Below are 22,275 nucleotides of genomic sequence, written 5' to 3'. Positions count from 1 at the left end.
CACATTATTTCAACACATATAATAAAGATAAATAAAGAGATATAGCAATTGTGGTTGCACCCCATGACTTAGGCCCAGGAGCAGTTGTAGCCAATGCAGTAACACACCAGTGTGCAAGGAAGCTTACCTAGGACTCTGTTTGACTTAAACAATCTCCAACTCTTGGAAAACACCTTCTATCAATCTAAAAGCAGTAATATTTCCTGTCGCTAAACCATCTTTTGTACATATTAGGTATACAAGAAAACAACCATTTATCAAGGTTTAAAGTTTTATTAGGTGCTGAAAATGCACAGTCATATGTTATAGGCCTCTCAGTGCAACCTTGACTAAGGTTGGGCACTCTGTATGGTGTGTTCACAGGCAGATTTCCAATAAGTCACACTTCAAGTTTTCCAGATGGTGGAGTCAAGCTTATAAAGGCAGACTCTTTGCATCTCTCTCTTTGGCTTCTGCAATGAAAATATATACATCAGTGCAATAACATTCATTTCACATACACAAAATACCGTATATTTTGCATTTATTGTTTTTGCATTCTTGTTGCCACTCTGAATATGAACACTCTTTTGCTTCTGAAATTCACAGTCAAAGTGTATACTGGGGGGGAGATTATAGGATTTGAAAGGGAAATACTACTTTGTCTACTATATGTTGCTCTAGGATTGTTTGGAGAAGGGTTGAATAGTAAATTTTTTGTAAGACAAAATGCAAATTGTTTTATGGTTAAAATCGTATTTTAAGATATTGTTTTTCAGGTATGCATTAAGCAACCTAGGGACATCCAAAAGCATTCCACCTGATGGGTTGGCAACGCAACAAAGTGCTAACAGGCCCACGTGAGAAACAGGTTAACAAAAGGGACTCAGTAGAACTTACAGAGTCACCTGAAGAACCTTACGACCAAAGCTGACATCAGATAAGGCCTGAACACCCACTTGGTAAAACCTAAAAAAGCGATGAAACAGATGTCTAATGCTGAAATACTATGAAGCACTAACTGCTCTAGTAGAGTGCTAAAAGGGAAAGGTGGAACCTTGGTCTTACATCTATAGACTCAAATGAGGAGCTGGGGAATCAGCCTGGGGATAGTGGAATAAGTAGTAGGCTGTCCTCTAAGAAGACCCTCAGGAATGATGAAAAAAAAAGGTCAGTCTGTCTGAAAGAGGCTGAAGCTGAAAGATACACTCTAATACATATACCATATTCAGATAGTGAAGGAAAATCTTGGAATGTTGTGGATCATAGAGAGAGGAGTGCAATGTATTTTTTAAGGTGGAAAGAGGAAACCATCTTGGAAAGAAAAAAGGCCTTCGGTCTCCAAACAAACTTATCTTTATATAGCAGAAGAAAGGGTTCCTTGCAGGTTAAGTACATCAGCTTAGAAAGTTTCTTTGCAGAGGTGATGGCAAGGAGAAAGGCAGCCTTGTGAGTGATAGTAGACAGGGGAATAACCCTGACAGGTTCAAAGGATTGCTTCTGGGGGAACCAACAGAACCAGGCTGAGATCCCACAAAATCACTGGGGAACATACAGGGGAACAATACATATGACATCCTGCACAAAGACTTCTACTAAAGAGTTAGAGACAAGCAGTCTTTGAAATAGAATCACTAGGGCCAAGATTTGAAACTTGATGGTACTCAAGGCCAGATGTTGATTCAGACGAGACTGGAGAAAAGACAGAATAATCATCACACTAAGAAATTCCTGAATTGGAAATTCCTCACCTTATACACGGGAAAAATGCTTTCCATATGCAATAATAGACTTAGCGAGAAGTTTACTTCCTAGCTTTTAAGAGCATAGGTAAATCTGAACCAGATTAGGCCCATGTATTTCAGAACCTATGTTTAAACAGCTGGGCCATTAAAGCCAGCAACTGAGGAGCAGTATGGTAAACTGGTCTTTGGGACAGAAGATCTAAGTGATCTTAGAAGACCCAAGGAGACTCTGCCAGACATGTGACGAAGTCCAAGTACCAAGTGCCAAGAGGTCAGTTTGATACAATGAGAATCAATGAAATGCCCTTCATCTAGACCATATGGAGCAGGCGAATAAGGAGTTTCAGAGAGAAAAGTGTAGATCAGGTTAAACTGATCCATAAAGTCACCATAGCATTCACTCTAGCGAAGGCTAGAGGATCTCTGGACCTGGAGACAATTTTGGTCACAGACATTGATGGCTGAGGAAGTCTGTCTTTCAATTTTCCAGGCCTGAAATGTGTAGAGGGGACAGAACTAGAACATACAGTTCTGCTCATGCCAAAATCTGATCAACAACTCTTTGAGCTGTGAAGCTTCTGGTTCCTTCCTTTTGCTTGATATAAGCCACTGCTCTGGAAGTGTCTGACTGAATTCCAGTTTGATGCCTTTCAGTTGAGAGGTTCAGAGCTAAAGGGAAAACTGAATTTCAGATCCAGAATGTTCATTGGCAACCAGGATTCCTCCAGCGACCAAGTTCTTTGCACCGTAAGGGTGTTCAGGAATCCTCCCTAGTCCAAAAGGCTGGCATTCGTTATAGGAACTGGTCAGAGAAAGTATTTTCATGACTCCAGGGCTAGTCCAGGGAAAGCCTGGTCTTGAGGTTCAGGTGAGAGCGATGGTCCAGAGACTGAGCTTTCTTGTCCCATGCAGCTAGGACATTGAGCTGAAATGGTCTGTAGTAAAATTGGGTATATGGACCTTTTCTATGGAGCTTTTCCTGTTAAAGGAAGTCCTTGAATAGGGAAGTATCCATGAGAATGCCTAGATACTCCAAGCAGTAGTTAGTCATTTCCAGCTCTGTTTCCATGATCCACCCAAACCTTTTCAGGGTTTGAACAGCCTCATAGACATAGAATGACAGAGCCTCTACAGACTGTTCCCTCAGTTGAAGATATCCCACTATGGCAGTGTTTCTCAACTCCAGTCCTCATGGACCCCCAACAGGTCATGTTTTCAGGATTTCCATTATTTTGCACAGGTGATTTGATCAGTTTCACTGCCTTAGTAATTACCACAGCTGTTTCATCTGAGGGAAATCCTGAAAACATGACCTGTTGGGGCTCCATGAGGACTGGAGTTGAGAAACACTGCACTATGGGAATACATCAAGCAAAAAGCAGGGCAAATACAGGGGCTAGCACCTTGGTAAAAACCTGTGGTGTTGTGGATACACTTCAGGGAAGGTCAATGTATTGATAATGTTGAGAGCTCACAGCAAAATGAGCATTGATTCCCTGGAAAGATGGGAACATGCAAGTGGGCATCTTTGATGTTCACAGAGGCTAAAATGTCACCTGGGTAAAGGGAGCCAAAGACTGACATTGTAGATTTTATTCAGAACTTTGAACTTTAAGGAAAATGTTGAGAACCCTTAGATCTAGATTGGGGTGAAAGGGAACTGTCAACTTAGGGAACAATCAATATATCTGAGTAGAAACCCTTGAACGTTTCCTTTTTGGGCACACTGGCTATGACCCCTTGAGAAAGGAACTATGCCTGAGCAGGATGGAGTTTTGCTAGCCTTTGTAGGGATGTTAACAACATGAAACAGGGCAGAGGTAAAGACCAAAATTCTAGCATGTAGCATACCATGTTCTGCACCAAGATGTCCGAAATATCCTGGGACCAGGTGGCTGCAAAGGCCGACAGACGTCCCTCCACTCTGATAAGTGGGGGCATCCCTTTATTGCGGGGAGGACTTGTTCATTCGTTTGGAGGACTTGGAAGTCCAGGACTTGCCTTGAATTTTGAGGCCCCCTTAGCCTCTGATTTAGAGAAGTTCCCAGATAGATGTTAGAGTTCTTTTGTTGGGGTAAGACGGTGCTCTTCTCTCTGGAGTCTAGAGATTCACCAAAGTGGCATTCCCCATAAAAAGCCTGCTCAATATTTGTTTTCCTGCACTGCTGTTCCACAGACCAGCATTTGAGCCAAAGGGTCGTCCACATGTGTACCAAAAGAAGACTCATTTTGGATAATAGGCGCATAATATCCATCTATCCATCAGCACAGTAGAACAGAACAACCAGCACGAGCTCCAACTGTTGAAGGACAGAGGGATCAATTAAGATAGATCCAGGGCCCTGAGATATATCCTTGGACGAACTAACCAAGGTCTGACAGAGGGACATTGTAGCAATGGACAGTTGCAGGGCAGGGCCTGTGAGGGAGAAAGGCCTTGGAATAGGTTTTTAAGAGTTTCGGCCACCAGATCTTTAAGAACTAGCATGTCCTCAACAGGGACAATCAAAGTCTTGTTAAGACAGTAAATAGCCAGATCCACTATAGGTATGGCCCATTTTTTAAGGAATCCCTCAATGGGATATTGCTGAGCAAAACAATTGGGAGAAGACTTTCTCTGGAGTAGGATAATTACAGCATAAAACAGATTGAAATAGTGAGTGTACATAAAAGATTTCAACAGGCTGGGGACCTTTAAAACAACCTAGGCTGGTAACCTTAGGTATGGCTGACACAGGCCGTGCCAAGCCCAGACACATGTACTGCATCACTAAGGACCAAAATGGTATCCTTAAGTGTTAGAGTGATGTCTGTGAATGGACACTTGCGGCCCCTGCATTCTGAGTCAGCAAACATGGCTGAAATTCTCACCATAAACCCAGACACAGTAGATGAGAACTCCTCCCTGGATAAAAAGGAATGGGAAGTTACCCTTGAAGAGGTTAAAAAAAGACTGAGGAGTGCTGCAACGCAGGCATGGGACAGTAGTCCAGGCTATTGGTGTCAGGTCCCTCCAATGCAATATTACAATCCACCCCAGAACTGTCAGTGGATTATAAACAGGCAAGGCCTGCAGGATTGCTGCCCTTTTGCTACTTATGATCATACTGATGTAAATGAGGGATTCCCTCAAGCGGACACTCACAAGCACCTGTAGGGCCCATGCCATCTGTGACCTTGTCACTGTAGACAGCAGGGAGAACAATACATGTCCTGAGGATTGTAGGATGCCACAGAGGAGAAAACAGGGAGCAATATCCAGAGACTAGCTGAGAGTCCTTCACAATCTAAGAAAATGGCACGCGTATTCATAGTGTTCCAAATTAAAAACAGACTGTGCAGACTTAGTGGAGGCACATGTTCAAAATGCCTTCTACAATTGCTGGCATGCAACCAAAAGTGTCACAGCCCACGCTCCCAAGTTAGCCGCTTAGAGGACTCTAGGAGCAATTAAGATACTACCAGGTTTTGATAAGGGCAAAGTCCACACTTACTGTAGCAGTGGTCTTGAGTCAACTTCTGGTCCCTGCCAAGTAAATGGCAAAACTAGGTAGTATCCAGGGGACATGCCCCGTCCAGGCACCTTTAATCCTCCCAGTGGGAAGACCTGTAAAGCACTCTGTGGCTAACTCACGTTACACTGAGGGTATCTACGAGAGCTTCTAATGCAGAGACCTGTGCTCAGAGAACATCTTACAGGATGGACCAGCTTCTGCTTGACAGTGGAATCCATGTTTAGTGTCCAAGGCTTTGCCTTGTCTCCACTTCAGACAGCTGCATAACTGTATGTAACTGAATACATCTTGTGTCCCTTAAAAGAGAAGTATGGGGTTCTTTAAAAAACTATAGGTTGCCAATGCTTCATCTGTCCCCTACTGCTTCTAAGACTGAGGACTGAGTGCTCAAAGACCATTGTCAGTCACCAGCTCTCTGCTCTGCCCTTCCAGTTCTCACTGGATTGGGTGGCGCGGCTGGCTCAGACTCTCAGCAGCTCGCTGAGCAGCGGAGCCAGCTGTCGGTTCAGGCATCTTGGTGAATCCCGACTTTAAAGTCAGGATCTTTCCAGAGCCTGGATCAGCTGAGTGATGTCAGCCAACAGCGGGCTTTAGCCCGCTGTCAGCTAAAAATAGGTCGCAGGAGTGCATAACGATGAAGTGGATGCCCCAAAAACTACAACTACTGAAGACAGATAACAGGGACAGGTAAATATATCTTCTCCTCAGAAGAATCTTCTTTTTTCTTTTTTACAACAGGGTCACTATAAATTAAACTCTGTCATAATGATTTTTATTACTACTTTGATAATGTTGCTTTGAATGTATTCAATGTTTGATTAGCAAGGCACATATTGAACAAATTTGCTATGTTCTGTTTAAATGGAACTAATGTTTGCTGCATGGGGGGTGGACTGTTGTTCCTTCTACCACCATCCCCAGCACACAAGGTAGATTGTGTGCTGAGGTTGAAGGCTCTGTGGACAAAGAGTGAGCTGGAACTGTACACTACTTGCAGCATGCAGGTCTTTTTTAATAATAGCTTTAAACCTTACCTGGCTTAAGTGTTTTTATCGGCGAGTCTGTTTACGTTTAAGTAGGCTTAGAACTTACCAGCCATGTGGCGTAGTCCACGTTGCAAGGCATCACCTGTCTGAGGCATTTTCTGTTCATTTGTTTGCAGTGTAATACCTGTTCCAGCCACTAGAACAAAATATCATAGCTAATCTCTCTATATAATAAAATACAGGGAATAAATGCCCTCATACTTAAAGAGACACTGTTACCGTAATTTACCTCTGATACATTGCCAGAGCTCCCTCACCTCTCCTGCTTCTGTGAGAATATCCAATACTTTTCCCAGTACAGAGGAGTATGTGACAGTGTTCAGATCTAGCAGCCAACCACCAGGACTGAGCACTGTCATATGACGTGTCTGCTCCCCTTAACATCTGAAACCTGCCGACACTAGACATTTTACTGCAGGTGGTGACAGAGGCAGGAGCAGAGACGGAGTGCTGGCAAACATTAGGCCTTTGGAGGTCAGCCCTTTACAGAGACATTGCCACTTTGCTCTAAATGGGCAAGGTAACAGTGTCTCTTATATCTCAGTCTAGTTATGTTACTTTTCCTAATTCTTCCTAATTCCTAATTATTCTTTTCCTAATTGCCCACCCAGACTAGCTTAGTGCTATGAAGATACAATGGCCGAGGTAGCTTATTACAGTAAACCAGCACTTGGCCAATCCTGGGAGATAAAGGAAAGTCCTCTGTAAGCTAAAAGTCATAGCTAATTACAGTGAACCTGTGCTGTGCTTGACCAATGCTGGGAGATAAAGGAAAGTCCTCTCTCAGAAAAGTCACTGGAGTAAATTTTTCATATCATAGCGCTGATTGGCCCAGTGCTGTCATATGGAGTTAATCACATGTTTCTCTATACCCAGAAGTACAAGGTATTTCTTTGGTTTTAGGTTGTGAAAGGAGCATTGGGGGAGTGGAGGAAAAGTAAATATACGTTGAAGGATATATGGGGGTTATAGCAAATTCATTGGTGTGCCCTAATCAAACACGTTTGATTACGGCGTTGCCAAGAAAAACCAAATTCATTTTATAGGTCCAGTTACTGAACTATGAAGGACAATTTTCCTTTTTCTTCTTGTTTTCATATGTCTGTATCAGTGATGTTTGGCTTGACCCAAACATAATTATTTTAAAACAATTTTGTTATTATACAGTGAGCTGGAATCATGTGATTTCTGAGTGTACATTATTATGTTTATTCTTATGTTATAAAAAGATCTCACCAGAAGTTGGTGCTTCAGCTGAATCACATGACTGCATCCTTCGGGATCGCTGAGGCTTAAGAGGAGGCCTACGCACTGGTGGCGCACCATCTAAATGAAAGCATTTTTAAAAAAGTAAGGGATTACATTACAGAGCAAGGGTTGCTGTAAGTCACAGTAGAATGGAAAGAGAGAGGGCACACGAATAGCAAAATATAATGGATAGCAAATGTCAGAAATGAAAACAAATGCAAAATGTAGAGATAAACAGCGAGGCTGAATGCATTTACAAACCAAAATTGAGAAAGCGGTAACAAATATAGGCAGCAAAAATGCAGACTTGGGTAAACGTGGGTGAGAGAGTGTGCACTGCATGCTGTGTAGTCTTTGCAATGGGCTGTTCCCACCTCCCGCTGGGGGGGTCGCCTCTTTCACAGGTTCTCTGATTCTTGGTCTGGGCACTGGTATTTCCTTCCTCGCCTCTTCCGGACATTCGGTATCACCTTGCCCCCCCCCACAAGACACTTTCCTACCCCGTGGGGCAGCAATTGGCCGCAGTTCTGCAGAAGGGGGGCAGGAAACAGTAAGACCCCCCTGGAAAAACAAGGGACGGGAATGTGCAGTGAATGGGAAGTAAACATTCTCTGTTACCCTGTTATTTAGGGGACAGATTGCTTCATATTAAAGTAATTTCGATTAAACTACCCCATCACTCAAGTTCTGTTAATAACACACTAGTGAAATTTTCTGTTTTTTATAGTAACATGCAAGACGCAAAAGATACATTGACAACATGAAAATCCAAATTAGATTCTTTATGGTAAATTACCCCAACATCACACTTTTTACTGCCAAATGGTCCCTACTTTTTCAATGCTTCAACAAAGAAGTTTACATAAACAACTTTAACTTGAAAGAACACAGAATCAATTACTGCTCAACTTAGTTCTGCTACAGAGCTAGAATGGGTGCAGTTCAAAGCCGTTTTTTTAGCCCACAGCAAAAATCAGATAAAATAAACTGCATCTGCATTCCAATATCTGCTTGTTTGGTAAGTTGACTGAAACAACAGTGGTGCAGTATAAGGATACACAAAGCCCCTCACACATTAATGCTTAATCATAGCATTGATTACATAATTCATAGGCTGTATGATTAGGCGCTAATGTGTAAAATGAGTTAACACTGCACTGCATTGCACAGAAACAGATTTTTGAACCATAAAAATTCAGAAGAATTCATCAGAATAATTGTAAAGGTAGCCATAAACACAAGGGGGGGTGACCACTAAAGACCAGTGGCATGCTATATAAATACTGTTTTTGTAGAATCAGCACTAAGTGCTATTATTCTATAAAGTAATATAATTATTATTCTATCATCATATTTTTTGTTAAGATTGTAGCTCTAAATACTTAAGTTACCAGTCTGGCACTCAAGGAAGGAAAAAAGGTATCTCTGTGGCTGGACAGTAAGCAATGTCAATCCCCAAAGCTGCCATGCTGATATTGTGCAGCATGCATTCATCAGTTGGAGATGATATGAGAATGGTTCATAAATAAGTAATGTTGCCTGATACTGACAGGCTCAGATTCTTCTGTACTTCTTGTGCCCAAGAAGAGGTACCCTGCATAGGGTAAACCACCTACCTCTCCCGTATGTGTTAAGTAGGTTGCAACCTTTGCTATGCAAACACCTGTAGTGCCAAAGACACAACCAAATGTCCTGCACACAGATATGGTCTGGTATAGTGATGTCCACAGGAAACCTGAGCAGCAATCACTGGCCAGGATCACCTCACCTCCAGAATGGTGTTTCTAGATACGTACCTTAGCCTGGGTTCTGATAAAAGAGGAGCCCAAGTGATGTGCCAGATGATGTTGCATAGATTAAACTAAATATATAATTTTTAAAATATTTTTTTAAAAGAAGGATTGAGAGTTTCTTTGTGTTTTTGGCAACAACGTTTAACAGGTAAGAACTCTTTACTAGATCACTGAGTAAGCAGGTTGCACATTAGTGCTTCTATTCATGTCTGAATCACTTTTCTGGTGCCAGAATTGGAGTCCATTGGCAAAAAGCATGTATGTTTTGGAAGAAGTGCCACTTTTTAGGGACTACTTTTCAAGCAATCCTTCGATTTTCAAGGACAAGCGGGCTTGGATATGCATGGTGGGGAAGGGGCATACATTTATTACCTCCTTGCCATAGGATACCAACTCACATGCCTAGTGTACCAGACTGGCATTTTCCATCCATAAAAGTGTTAAAATAAATGATAGCTGAAAGTAAAAGTTATGAAGACATCTCTTTCCTTTAATTACATTTTTAGATTTTTTTAATGAGATGAGTCTTTCCCCACCCTTTGTTTCCCCATTCCCTCATTGTCTCCACGTCCTTTACTGGAGAGTAAGTATGCCCTTGACTTCATTCCACAGTGGTGCCCGGGTGAACTATTTGCAGGCACTGGAATTTCCAAGTGTGGTGCAGATGGACATGCACATGCTTATGCAAACAGCGACTTTGAGAAAGTTTCTGTTTGCACAGGCACTTCAGGAGGGCTACAGACAACAAGGCTTGAATTCCTAATAAAAGGAAGCAGTATCTGCTACACATATTAGTTACCCATAGGAACAATTTAGGCATAGCCTTCCTACTGTAACATGGCATGTTTGAAGTAGATGGAAAGCTAAAGTGATCTTAAAGCACACATTAATCCTTTTTACCTAGTTAAAATGCACTATGAATCAGGTGTTAAATTTGCACAGAAATTAATTACACCCACAACTTTTTCCACTAATAAATCAAACAATATTAACACATGTGCTGTCTTTTAACATGTCACATTTAACATACAAAAATGGTATAGCAGTGTGATTAATCAAACCAGATGGTAGTCAGCTGTGGACCCCTGAGCAATATTTTTTTTTACTGATTAAAGAATAGACATGTATGCTCATCTTGCATATTTATGCATGTTCGGTGCATTGAGTATAAGCACACACTAGTGTTATCTCATATCTAATATCTGGCCAAATCCAGCCCAGCCAATCAGTTTTTTCCTTAGAGAGACTGATTCAGATGCCAGTCATATACTGTTGGTACCTCTAAAATTACTTTCACAGACTAATGTCTGTTAACTTAACAAAGCACCAATCTCCTGCCAAAGCAATAAAAGAGTTGTTATGATTTTTGTGGAGTGAACAAATACACATCTCCAGAATAAAGAAGTGTTCAGGGTCTCATTATAATGCTACATTCATGGGTTATTTTTGTTTTGTTTTTTAAATCATGCAGTATGTCTAAATTAAGCATTGAAGCTTTTGCATGACAATCAAATGCAAATTCTAACTAACACCATAATTTTCTTTGCCTTTTCAGTCTACACTTGTTCTTTACAGTCACCCCTCCCACTAGCATGGAGTGGCCAAAACAGATCTAAAATAGAAAAAAAACATTCATTTCATTACTTTTTTGTATTTTTCTTATATATCAAGCATTTTTATTAGGAAATTCAGTGTTACTGCCTGTATATAGTTTATTTTAAGGTTTGATTTTTTTAGAACTACCAAAGTCTTTAATTGTATAATTACATGCAACATATTTCATTTCAGTTTTACAGATTTGATATCATAATAAATTGCTGCAGTTTCTTCCACTAATAGTGAATAACAAATGAACAATTATCTGGATTAGCCAATGCACACAAAAAATATTCTGTATATCTGATGGCTTCCTTGCTTTCTATTATTTTGGGTCACTACCTCTTCCCTTTTATTTCCCAGACTCTGGAAAGCTTTCAATGTTAGGATTACCTCTTCTCTTGATAAATTCTTCTGATTGTTCCTGTCTCCGTTGGAAAAACAAGGCTGTCTGTCCTCAAACGTAGCACCCTCCTCTGAGAGACAGAGAGAGAGAGCGAGAGACAGAGAGAGAAGAAAAAGGAAGGGGAAGTGTAGGGAAAGGCAGAGAGGGAAACATTGCACATACAGAGAGGAAGCACATAGACAGTGGAAAATAGGTGGGGAGAAACACCAGAAAAAAGACAGAGCAAGCATGGATTGAATTGCTCATGGGGAAGAGATAATGAGATTTTAGAATTATGGAAAAGTACTGATAGAGAACATAGGGTGTAATAAATATTTACCCCCATCCCCAGAAGAGCGTCTTCTGTCCTCTGGAGCGCAGTTAGTACTTCCTGGTGCATCAATCTGAAAATTATAGGTATAATTTTATAACTCAATAAAGCACTCCTGGGGACAAATGTCATAACATAAGAAAAGTTAACAATGCCCCTCCTGGACATACCTCCTTCCATTGCCGGACACCATCCATCCCTGGAAGTGGAACGCCTCGTACTCTTGCTGGTTGTACTTCCTCTAACCTTTGCTCACAGGACTGAAAACAGATATTTAAACCAATATTTGTTCATTACAGCATGATCAACTGATCATTGTTTCTCAAAGTTTTCATGTGTTCATTCAATGTTTACTATACTGTATGTGAAAATACTTTTATATTAATATGTGCTAGGAAATCTACAAGATGGAATATATAATTTAGACTTCAGGCAGCGAAGTGATATAAAATAAACCTGTCACTTCTTAACCCCTTGATGCCGAGCGCACACAAATATGCGGCCTCTCGGCTTCTGGGCCTTGACGCCGAGCGGCCGTATATTTGCGTGCAGTTAAAAAATACATACAGGTGAAACTCGGAAAATTAGAATATTGTGCAAAAGTTAATTTATTTCAGTAATGCAACTTAAAAGGTGAAACTAATATATGAGATAGACTTATTACATGCAAAGCAAGATAGTTCAAGCCATGATTTATCATAATTGTGATGATTATGGCTTACAGCTCATGAAAACCCCAAATCCACAATCTCAGAAAATTAGAATATTACATGCAATCAATAAAACAAGAATTGTACATAGAACAATATCGGACCTCTGAAAAGTATAAGCATGCATATGTACTCAGTACTTGGTTTGGGCCCCTTTTGCAGCAATTACTGCCTCAATGCGACATGGCATGGAAGCTAACAGCCTGTGGCACTGCTGGGGTGTTATGGAAGACCAGGATGCTTCAATAGCGGCCTTCAGCTCTTCTGCATTGTTCGGTCTCATGTCCCTCATCTTTCTCTTGGCAATGCCCCATAGGTTCTCTATGGGGTTCAGGTCAGGCGACTTTGCTGGCCAATCAAGCACAGTAATCCCACGGTCATTGAACCAGGTTTTGGTGCTTTTGGCAGTGTGGGCAGGTGCCAAGTCCTGCTGGAAAATGAAGTCAGCATCCCCATAAAGCTCGTCTGTGGAAGGAAGCATGAAGTGCTCCAAAATCTCCTGGTAGACGGCTGCATTGACCCTGGACTTAATGAAGCACAGTGGACCAACACCAGCAGATGACATGGCTCCCCAAATCAACACAGACTGTGGAAACTTCACACTGGACTTCAATCATCTTGCAGTGTGTGCCTCTCCATTCTTCCTCCATACTCTGGGTCCTTGGTTTCCAAATGAGATGCAAAAGTTGCTCTCATCAGAAAAGAGGACTTTGGACCACTGAGCAACAGACCAGGTCTGTTTTTCTTTAGCCCAGGTAAGACGCTTCTGACGTTGTTTGTTGTTCAGGAGCGGCTTGACAAGAGGAATACGACATTTGAAGCCCATGTCCAGGATCCGTCTGTGTGTGTTGGCTCTTGGTGCACTGACTCCAGCCTCAGTCCACTCCTTGTGAAAGTCCCCAACACTTTTAAATGGCCTTTTCCTGACAATCCTCTCCAGGCTGCGGTCATCTCTGCTGCTTGTGCACCTTTTTCTTCTACACTTTTCCCTTCCACATAACTTTCTATTATTGTGCTTTGATACAGCACTTTGGGAACATCCAACTTCTTTTACAATTACCTTTTGAGGCTTTCCCTCCTTATGGAGGGTGTCAATGATGGTTTTCTGCACAACTGTCAGGTCAGCAGTCTTTCCCATGATTGTGATTCCTACTGAACCAGACTGAGAGACCATTTAAAGGCTCAGGAACCCTTTGCAGGTGTTATGGCTTAATTAGCTGATTAGAGTGGGACACTTTGAGCCTAGAATATTGCACCTTTTCACAATATTCTAATTTTCTGAGATTGTGGATTTGGGGTTTTCATGAGCTGTAAGCCATAATCATCACAATTATGACAAATCACGGCTTGAGCTATCTTGCTTTGCATGTAATGAGTCTATCTCATATATTAGTTTCACCTTTTAAGTTGCATTACTGAAATAAATGAACTTTTGCACGATATTCTAATTTTTTGAGTTTCACCTGTATGTGCTGAGAGCGTATGCCCTGCCCGCTCCCAGCACATATGTCCGCTACTCCCGGAAAGGTCCCGATCTCTCCTTTCGATCGGGACCTTTTCCGATTCATGTGACCGCCGTGACGGTGAATCACATGACCCTAAAACCCCGCCCTGCCTCCCGGCTTCTGAAAACTCTTAATGGGCCGGGAGGCACCGGCGCCAAGAGGTTAAAGGATGATAGACCAGCAATGCTAGTTTGTCTAAATTATACACTTGCACTATGCAAATGTCAACTTTTGGGAAGGTTAGGGGTGAAGAACCCTCCACTGCACCCAAGGAGCAATGCAGAAGCCTTCCAATGAGTCTCTCAGGTACCTTCTCCAAAAGTTAACGTTTACATGTTGCATATGCAATGTAGCAAGATTTTTACAAACTAACACTATCTATCAATGCCTGCTCTTCACCTGCAAAGTCAGTTAATTACTGCTTAGTAACATGAATATAATATGTATCAAAAGGGATTGGCAGTTTTGGCAGTGGTAGCATTCAGGTCCCCTTGTGTAATGTCCCAGACTTTGTACTATGTACAGTTATATTAGCACTAATGCATTGTGTCTGGTGTAACAATTCCTCCATTGAACACAGTATTCAACAGGGACTGTTTTGTACAGTCGACCAGGAATGATGGAATGCCAATGGCACAATTACAGGGAAACCTGCTCTTAATTTATTCACTGCTATATGTGTTTCAACTTGGAGACTGTCAAAGCTCCAGTGTTAGGACCGCAGTGTATGGAGGAGTCTTGTCGAGGCACTGTGGCTTTCACATAAATTTGCATGGCATGACCTGTTAGAGAGGGCTCATTTTTTTGCAGGCAAGCTGGTAAGTGTGTTGCAGAATTTTTTGTACAATATTACAGTTGTCTTCTGTGACTGTTGTCTGCTTTTCCATCCTCAAAGTCTGGGTCCACTGTGTTGTTGCATTAAACTTAAGGCATAGGCTGCTGTATTATAATAAAGGATAGCTACACTCACAACACCTCTGTGGAATGTGAAAGTAGCATTTTCCCAGAAATAAAACTGGCTATGTTAGATACAGAATTCTAATATAATCTAACATTGGTTTGTAGAAACCTCCTTGTGACCTATTATGTGTATATTTGTACATTTGTCAACTGCTGCTTACCGGTGTTCCTCGGCCAGGTAAGCCCCTGACTCCACCAATACTATGTGTTTCAGCTCCATTGCTGATAGAAGTTCCATTTGTTATTGGGTATCCTTCAATTTTCACATGATCTGATGTTTCTGGACCTGGGGAAGGGGGAGGAGCAATTCTCCCTCTGTCTTGTTCCCTCTTTGGGGTCCGACTTCTACGGAAATGGAACAGGCTGCGACGCCTTCTTTTTGGTGGTGCATCTGTATCACCTTGACCTGAAGAGACACTGAAGGGACATAAAATGACAGGTGATACAACACTGTTCTATGATTTTCATAGTGCAAGGCATAGCTATAGCTGTAGCCCTACTTCAACACATGCAGAATTTTCAGAATTAGGGATATTGTACAACACCTGTTTGACTGCGTCAACACTGTGCGATGGAAAAATTCATCAAGGCCCTCGTCTAAGGCAGGATCAGGACGTTCAGAATCAGAAGCTGGGCCCCGCACCTAAATTAAAAGACATGATCAGCCTGCCTATATAACCATACTACTCAAGGTCTATTAAAGTAGACATTTTATATGCAAAAAATAAAAACAGTATTATGTAAGTATTACAGTAAGTAATTGTTGTTCTATAGTATGATTAAAACATTATGGTGTCCGTTTATGACACAGAGAATAGCTGCGATTCAACGGATCTCAGCTATTCTCTGGTCATTCACAGTTTATGACACTCAGGAGATCATGTCAGCCCTTCACTGGAGATCTGTGTTCTCCCTCCAGATTCTCCAGCCCAGAGCTGGAGAATCGGAGGGACCGCAAACTAAGCAGAGATAATTTACCTCTGTTTAGTAAACTGATCTTTTACTGTAATCTCACGAGATTATAGTAAAATCAGCCTTTTTCCAGAGTTTGTAGACCGTTCTCCAGCGTTTGGAGACCATTCTCCCTTCGTTCGGAGAACTGCTTCATAAACTGCATTCACAGGAGAACTGTGTTCTCCGAGAATGCCGGAGAACTGAGCAGCGATCTATTACTGCTGGTTCATAAACGGACACCTGAGTCTAATACAAACAAAACTCAACTCAGTGACTCTCATGTGTAAGATGTCTGTCACTTATGGAAGAAGACCAGCAGCATCGCCTTAAGCAGCCCATAGATTACTCGATTTTCTTTCCTTCCACCCTGGATGGAAGGAAAAAATATTGTTTGAATCCCCCATCGACACAATCAATGTTGATGGGGGGAATGCTTCCCGCAGTGCTATTGTGTTCTGCCGACGGGGAAGGGGGGTGTTGCAGGGTGCCTTCCTGACAGGCAGAACACAATGGTTACTGCTAGCGGCTATAGCCACTGGCAGTAATCCAAAGTAAAAAAATCCAACAGGCTGGTTGTTCCCTAGTTGATTGATGGATTGATTTGGGTACAATCAGCCTGCTCATACATGGATCAAATCTCAGATGGTCCCTGCTGAACCAAATTTCAATCCATGTATGGCTGGCTTAAGTGATAAAATATTTTCTGAATGGTAACAGCAAAAAAAAGCTAACCAAAAAAAACTGTTGCGCTTCAAGTTCATAAAAAGAGTAAACAAGAAAATACCTGCTTGGTTTAGTGGTAATTTGGTTTTACTGCTACAATGCACATAGGTGGAATAAAAAAAAAAAAAAATCTGGAAAAGCCCACTTTGCCATGCTGTGTTAAACAACAGGTTCTCTTTAATGCAAACTTCCCTAGCAATAAACACCTATATTCTTTTCTCTCCCATGCTGTTCTGTTCAGTCACCAGTATTGAAATGACAGCTACGAGTCGCCAGAGTCATAGCAGACACAGGGCTATGGATTCCCTTTGTGACAGCACCGATTGACTCAGTTCAGTCACTTAGCCTCCATACCTGACCATGTATAAGCAAAGTATCGTTTTTCTTTAGGGTGCCTATACACGGGTCAGTTATTGCTTTAGATTAGAATGTTTTCTGATGAACAGAGATATTAAACAACCAGGGTAGTAAATGCATTGATGCTCTGAACCCTATAGAGTTTGTAAGGGATAATTTCTGCAGTCCAAGTACTAAAAAGCTGAATCTCTTATTTAGCCATAATGATATTCAAGAATGACTTGAGTGGGTTTATATGAACATATTTTATTCAGAGTGATTTTATGCCCTCAACCCCAGCTTTCTCTCACCTTTCCTCCTCCTGGCGCTCTACGTGACTGTTGCTTCGGCCTGTCCCGGGTTTGATGCTGCAGCTTACTCCCTTCTGTGGGTAGTTCAGAAAGACCTTCTAGTGACACGCTTAGAGAGCGAGAGAGCTGACTGCTAGCGGATGAGGAGAGCGCAGGTGGAGAATTGAGTTCACGGGAGCCAGGGGACCCCAAATCTAGTGTCTTGGGGCTTAATTCCTGCTCACTCACACCTACCAAATGAGGGGCATACAGATTTAGTTAATATTCTACAACAGAAAGATTTTATAGTTGAACAATAAAGGGATGTTTCCCACAAAACATGTTGCATGGAAATGTTTATGTTAGCGTTGTGCGTGAAAACTTGGAAATAATATATATATCAGAGATCTCACTGATAAATGCAGACACAGGGCGAATTTTCCTGCCTTGGAGACGCTTCTTTATTACCATGGTATCCTGCAGAGATACAAATAAGGACATAAGGAGAGAGGGCAATTAAAGCAGGATTAAACCCAGAACCAAAAATGTAACATATTGCAGCTTACTAATCATTAGATGGTGGTGGCTGCATTCGTGTTTACCTGATGATCTGGTCAGTAACTCACCCCCTCCATTATAGCGCCCCTACTCTGGATGAATGAGCACATGGGGCACAGCAGACAGCAACATTTTTAATCTGAGGGCAGGGTAATGTTAGGTGTACTAGCAGATTTATATAAACTAACAAATTGAAGCTGAACTCTAGCTAACAATTTTTAAGATGTTACAGAAAACACTTTTTCCTTTTGGAATAAAGATTTTACAAAGATAAATAAAATCTGACCATTGAAAACACCCCTGTAAGTGTTAAATGGTTTGCCTCCTGTAACTGCTATATTTGCAGGATAGCTTGTTCTGTTGAAAAACAATAGAATTACAGACAATAGACATAAAGTCTAAAAAGGAAAACGAATACAGCCATCACATATAAGAATTGGTAGGCTGCAATATACAGTAATAAATGTTTGCTTTTGGGCTTTAATACCACTTTAATGTTTTTTTAATGTAAAGTGTTAAAGGCCAGTACATAAGGTCCTGAGAAGTACATGCAACTGATAGAATATCAGCCTGAGAGGTGAAAAGTGAACCATAATGTTATTAGTAGGACAGAGAATGCCAAAGTTTATGAAGGCTTGGGGCTTGATAAAACTTGATACCAGGCCCAATTTTGCCATCCTCGGCACTCCTCCGTTACCTCAATCTGTCCAGGTGCAGCTCATAGATATCATAAAAGAAACATATGCTGGTTAGCGGTTGACTTAAAAAAAGTGAAGCTACGGATAGTAAAAATCACGAAGATTAGCATAACTGTATTGCATATTGGAATGAAAATGGACATAACCACTTACTATACTAGAATACATCTCTCCTTCATGGGTTTCCTGCTTATTCCTTGGTGGTGTCTGTGGGAGGTATCCCATCAGCCTCTGCTCTTCTTCCATAATACTCTGCAGCTGAGATCTGTGACGAGCCTGTGAAGGTTTATGGAAAAAAGAAAGAATGAGACACATTTTTTTTTCTGATCCAATGATTTTTTTTTTTAGAAGATTCTGATTTCATAAATCAGAATGTGAGTTCTCTCCCTTACTATATGCCATGCTATAGAGGTCAGCATATAGTTCTTTACATACCATACTAATACTGCAACAAGTGATATGTAGTGTTTGGTGAAAACGCTTATTAATCCCTTTAAAATGATTTGCAGATATATCAGTGTGGACCTAAACATTTATACAAAAAATCACCAGCGCCAAAAAATATATTGTGAAATAATTCCCAAATAAATGCTGCTGCTCCTTAGTGACACTAATAAAATAACAAAAAAACATCAAGACAATCAAAATTTTAAAAAGCACATTTTCTATTAATTGAATTAATTAATGAGCAGGGATTTTGGAGGGCTGTATAAATTTTAGTCGAGATGGGTTTCTACAGAAGTCAGTTGAAACATGTTTGAGGTTAATGTGCCGATCTAAGATTTATTATAGGAATAAACAGTGAGGCAAATCTTTACAATGAACAAAGTTAGATTTTCTCCACTTATGACAGTGCATCGATGTTTTCTGGTGTACAAAATTTTAGATCTAGTATTTGGCACTCAACATCTATAATAATAATGTGAACCTCCTGCGCTTCTAAGTGAAAAATAATAACAAATAAATTAATATAATAATAATACTAATATAATACTATTATAAGCTGCTGACACCCAATCCTATACCCATTTCTGTGTCACGTATAGGTGTGTCACATTTTGATCCCTAGAGGATCAGATCGCAATATATTTATGTAATTACTATATTATTATAGTTTATATTTTTGATTTTACATTATGCAATAGCGCTACACCGATATATGTATTCACTCAACATCTATGTCAAGGCTAGAGCGAGTACCCTGTAGTCTGTTTATTGCACCCAGGGCATGCAGAATCAATGAGGTCCACCTCAATGCAGGAAATAGATGCCGCTAAGGCTCGCCATACACTATACAATTTTTTTACAATTTCTGCCCAATTTCCTTTAGATTTACCTTCAATTATGTAGTGCAAGGGCCTGCCTAATTGAATACAATTGAAAGTATTGTTTAGGTTTGACCTCATATTATATGGTTTTTGGTAAATCTAAAGTAACATTCTCAAGAAAATTGTATAATGTATGGCCAGCTTAAGAAGGAAAGGGCTGCACTCTGATGACGTCACAAAATCCGCAAGCTTCCACTTATCTGATAGACAGCACACACTGCCTCCCTCCACCCTGGGTCCACACCTGTAATGCATTTCACCCATCCGGGCTTAGTTGTAGAGACATTTATAACTTAGCCTGGATGGGTGAAATGCGTTAGTTAGTGAAATGCATTTGAGGTGTGGATCTAGGGTGGAAGATGCTGTGTGTGCTGTCTAACAATTAAGCTTCTGGATTTTATGATGTCATGGAAGTGTGACCCTTTCCTCTTTAGCATTGTGTGAATGGGTTTTCTGGGCCTTTGCACTTCTTGCACTGCAGCTTCTTCTAATGGGAAGTAGATGTATTTCAAAGGAAGTGCACATAATTGTATGTACAGATGTGGGAAGGGGTTAACTTTGTTTTTTAATATTTTGGCTCACACTACACTAGCATAGTTTTTTGTTATTTTATACTTACCAATTTTCTGTGTGTTCTTTGCATTTCCTGTAGAACTTGCTCCAAAACTGAGTTACTGAGGCGAGTCATGAGGGAAAGCTGGGAAGCTCTGGAATTATAAAACATCATAGCAGACTCGATTATTAAAAACTTAAATAAGAAGAGTGTGAACTGTTCAAAAGCAACCAACTCATATTCAGACTTTCACTCTCCCTGTGCCATTTTTCAGTCCAGGTTTGAACCTGATAGGTTGTTTTGGATCTACACATGTGGTTGTTAGTAGGGGCTTCCCCTCTGCCCTATAGTAGAAATACTGCTACAAAGCAGCAGGGGTGCGCAAAATCACATGTATATACATGATTTTACATTTCCATGTGGGGGCATGCACGAGCTGCGTGCCCGCCCTACCTGCGCCACCATTCTTGGCCTCGGCTGTTAATCACTGGGTCCCGGATGGTGATTACTCGCTGGCACCTGGTGATTGCCGAGTATCTCCGACGGGAGTTAAACAACATAGATCTCTCCCCTGTCAGCTCCTGCACACTGGCAGAGCCATACAAAACAGTGTGCTTACAGTGAAACACAGACACAGCCCACATAGTAAAACAGCACACAGTTAACCCTTTGATTGCCCCACATGTTAACCCCTTCCTGCCCAGTACCAGTACCAGTAGTACAGTGTCAGTGCTTTTTTTTTTAGCACTGATCACTGTATTGGTGTCAATGGGGATGTCAGTGACACCAAATTAGTTCCCTCCAGTGTCAGAATGCCCGCTGCAGTCACACAGTCCTGCTATAAGTCACTTATCGCCACCATTGCTAGTTAAAAAAAACCCCAAAAATTCCAGTTACTATATTGCCATTTGTAAATACTATAACTTTCACGTAAACCAATGAATTTACATGTATTGGGATTTTTTTTAGCAAAGATATGTAGCAGAATACATTTTGACCTAAATTTATGACAAAATTTGATTTTTTTAATTTTTTTTACTGGACATGTTTAATAGCAAAAAGTCAAAAATATAGTTTTTTTTCTCAAATTCGTCAGTATTTTTTTGTTTATAGCGTAAAAAATAAAAAACACACAGGCAATCAAATACCCTCGAAACAAATCTCTATTCATGGGTAAAAAAGGACGTAAATTTAATTTAAGTGCTGCGTTGCATGACCGCGCAATCGTTAGTTAAAGTAATGCAGCGCCGTATCATAAAAAATGGCCTGGTCAGGAAGGGGGGTAAATCCTCAGGAAGGCAAGTGGGTAGAGATACATTAGGTAATATTAACCTCTGTTATTAATAGCAATACATTATTATGTGCCAAAATTTTATTTTACAGGTATAGACTCTGAATAAGAAACTCTGGTACACAAAATACTCTAATCCATATGTGTGTTCATGAGCAAAATTTGTGAAGCCTGCTCCTGCTAGAGCAATATCGATTAGCAACTGGTTAAGATCACACAGGCATTAACAAGAAAATGCAAGGTAAACACTTATGAGTTTACATAGCATTGCTACATTGTTTATGGTGCAGTTTGGTTTGCTTAGGAGACGTTTGTAAATTGCTGTGTAAAGCTTTTTAACTGCTTGCTGACCACCCTATAGCAGATATACTGCTACAGGGTGGCAACGGTGCGCACAATTACCTGTATATGCGTGATTTTGCACCTCTGGGTAGGGGGCGCGTGTGAGCCGCACGCACGCCCTACCCACACCACCATTCACGGCTGTGGCTGTCACTCACCGGGCCCCAGCCAGTAATTACTCGCCGTTGCCCGGTGATTTCCAAGGATCTCCAACGAGGAGGAGAACTGTTTTGTTTACAAACAGTTCTCTTCTCTGTCAGCTCAGGCACACTGCTGTGGATGGCTTTTCACAGCACAGACATCCACAGCAGTGTGATTACAGTGAATCACACATGCACCACCCCCTAATTAAACATTCCCAGCACACAGTTAACCCTTTGATCGCCCCT

The 22,275-nt window shown here is 41.1% G+C and overlaps 1 protein-coding gene across 4 annotated transcripts in view; it reads right to left on the bottom strand.

Annotated features, from left to right (window-relative positions):
- Positions 1-253: 253 nt before the first annotated feature.
- CARMIL3 (capping protein regulator and myosin 1 linker 3) overlaps positions 254-22,275 on the bottom strand; it is a 104,971-nt gene continuing 82,949 nt past the window's right edge. Inside the window, exons 28-40 of one of the 4 annotated variants that reach the window (XM_089678182.1) lie at positions 20,320-20,407; positions 18,526-18,648; positions 17,530-17,593; positions 17,138-17,211; positions 15,359-15,456; positions 14,975-15,230; positions 11,809-11,898; positions 11,648-11,711; positions 11,316-11,398; positions 7,908-8,094; positions 7,522-7,611; positions 6,332-6,421; positions 254-452 (exon numbers count right to left, since the gene is read on the bottom strand). In XM_089678182.1, coding sequence (XP_089534308.1) covers positions 415-452; positions 6,332-6,421; positions 7,522-7,611; positions 7,908-8,094; positions 11,316-11,398; positions 11,648-11,711; positions 11,809-11,898; positions 14,975-15,230; positions 15,359-15,456; positions 17,138-17,211; positions 17,530-17,593; positions 18,526-18,648; positions 20,320-20,407 — 1,345 coding nt within the window. In that variant the 3' untranslated portion in view covers positions 254-414. Of the gene's footprint in view, positions 453-6,331; positions 6,422-7,521; positions 7,612-7,907; positions 8,095-11,315; positions 11,399-11,647; positions 11,712-11,808; positions 11,899-14,974; positions 15,231-15,358; positions 15,457-17,137; positions 17,368-17,529; positions 17,594-18,525; positions 18,649-20,319; positions 20,408-22,275 lie in introns of all 4 variants that reach the window. The other 3 variants (XM_089678181.1, XM_089678183.1, XM_089678184.1) reach the window with 3 other exon arrangements.

This window comes from Staurois parvus, unplaced genomic scaffold (assembly GCF_062004578.1).
Source record: "Staurois parvus isolate SC_StPar_1 unplaced genomic scaffold, SC_StPar_1.0 ptg000199l, whole genome shotgun sequence".
Taxonomy (NCBI): Eukaryota; Metazoa; Chordata; class Amphibia; order Anura; family Ranidae; genus Staurois; species Staurois parvus.
Note: the sequence above shows the minus strand (reverse complement) of the source record. Positions and strands in the feature narration are given on the sequence as shown.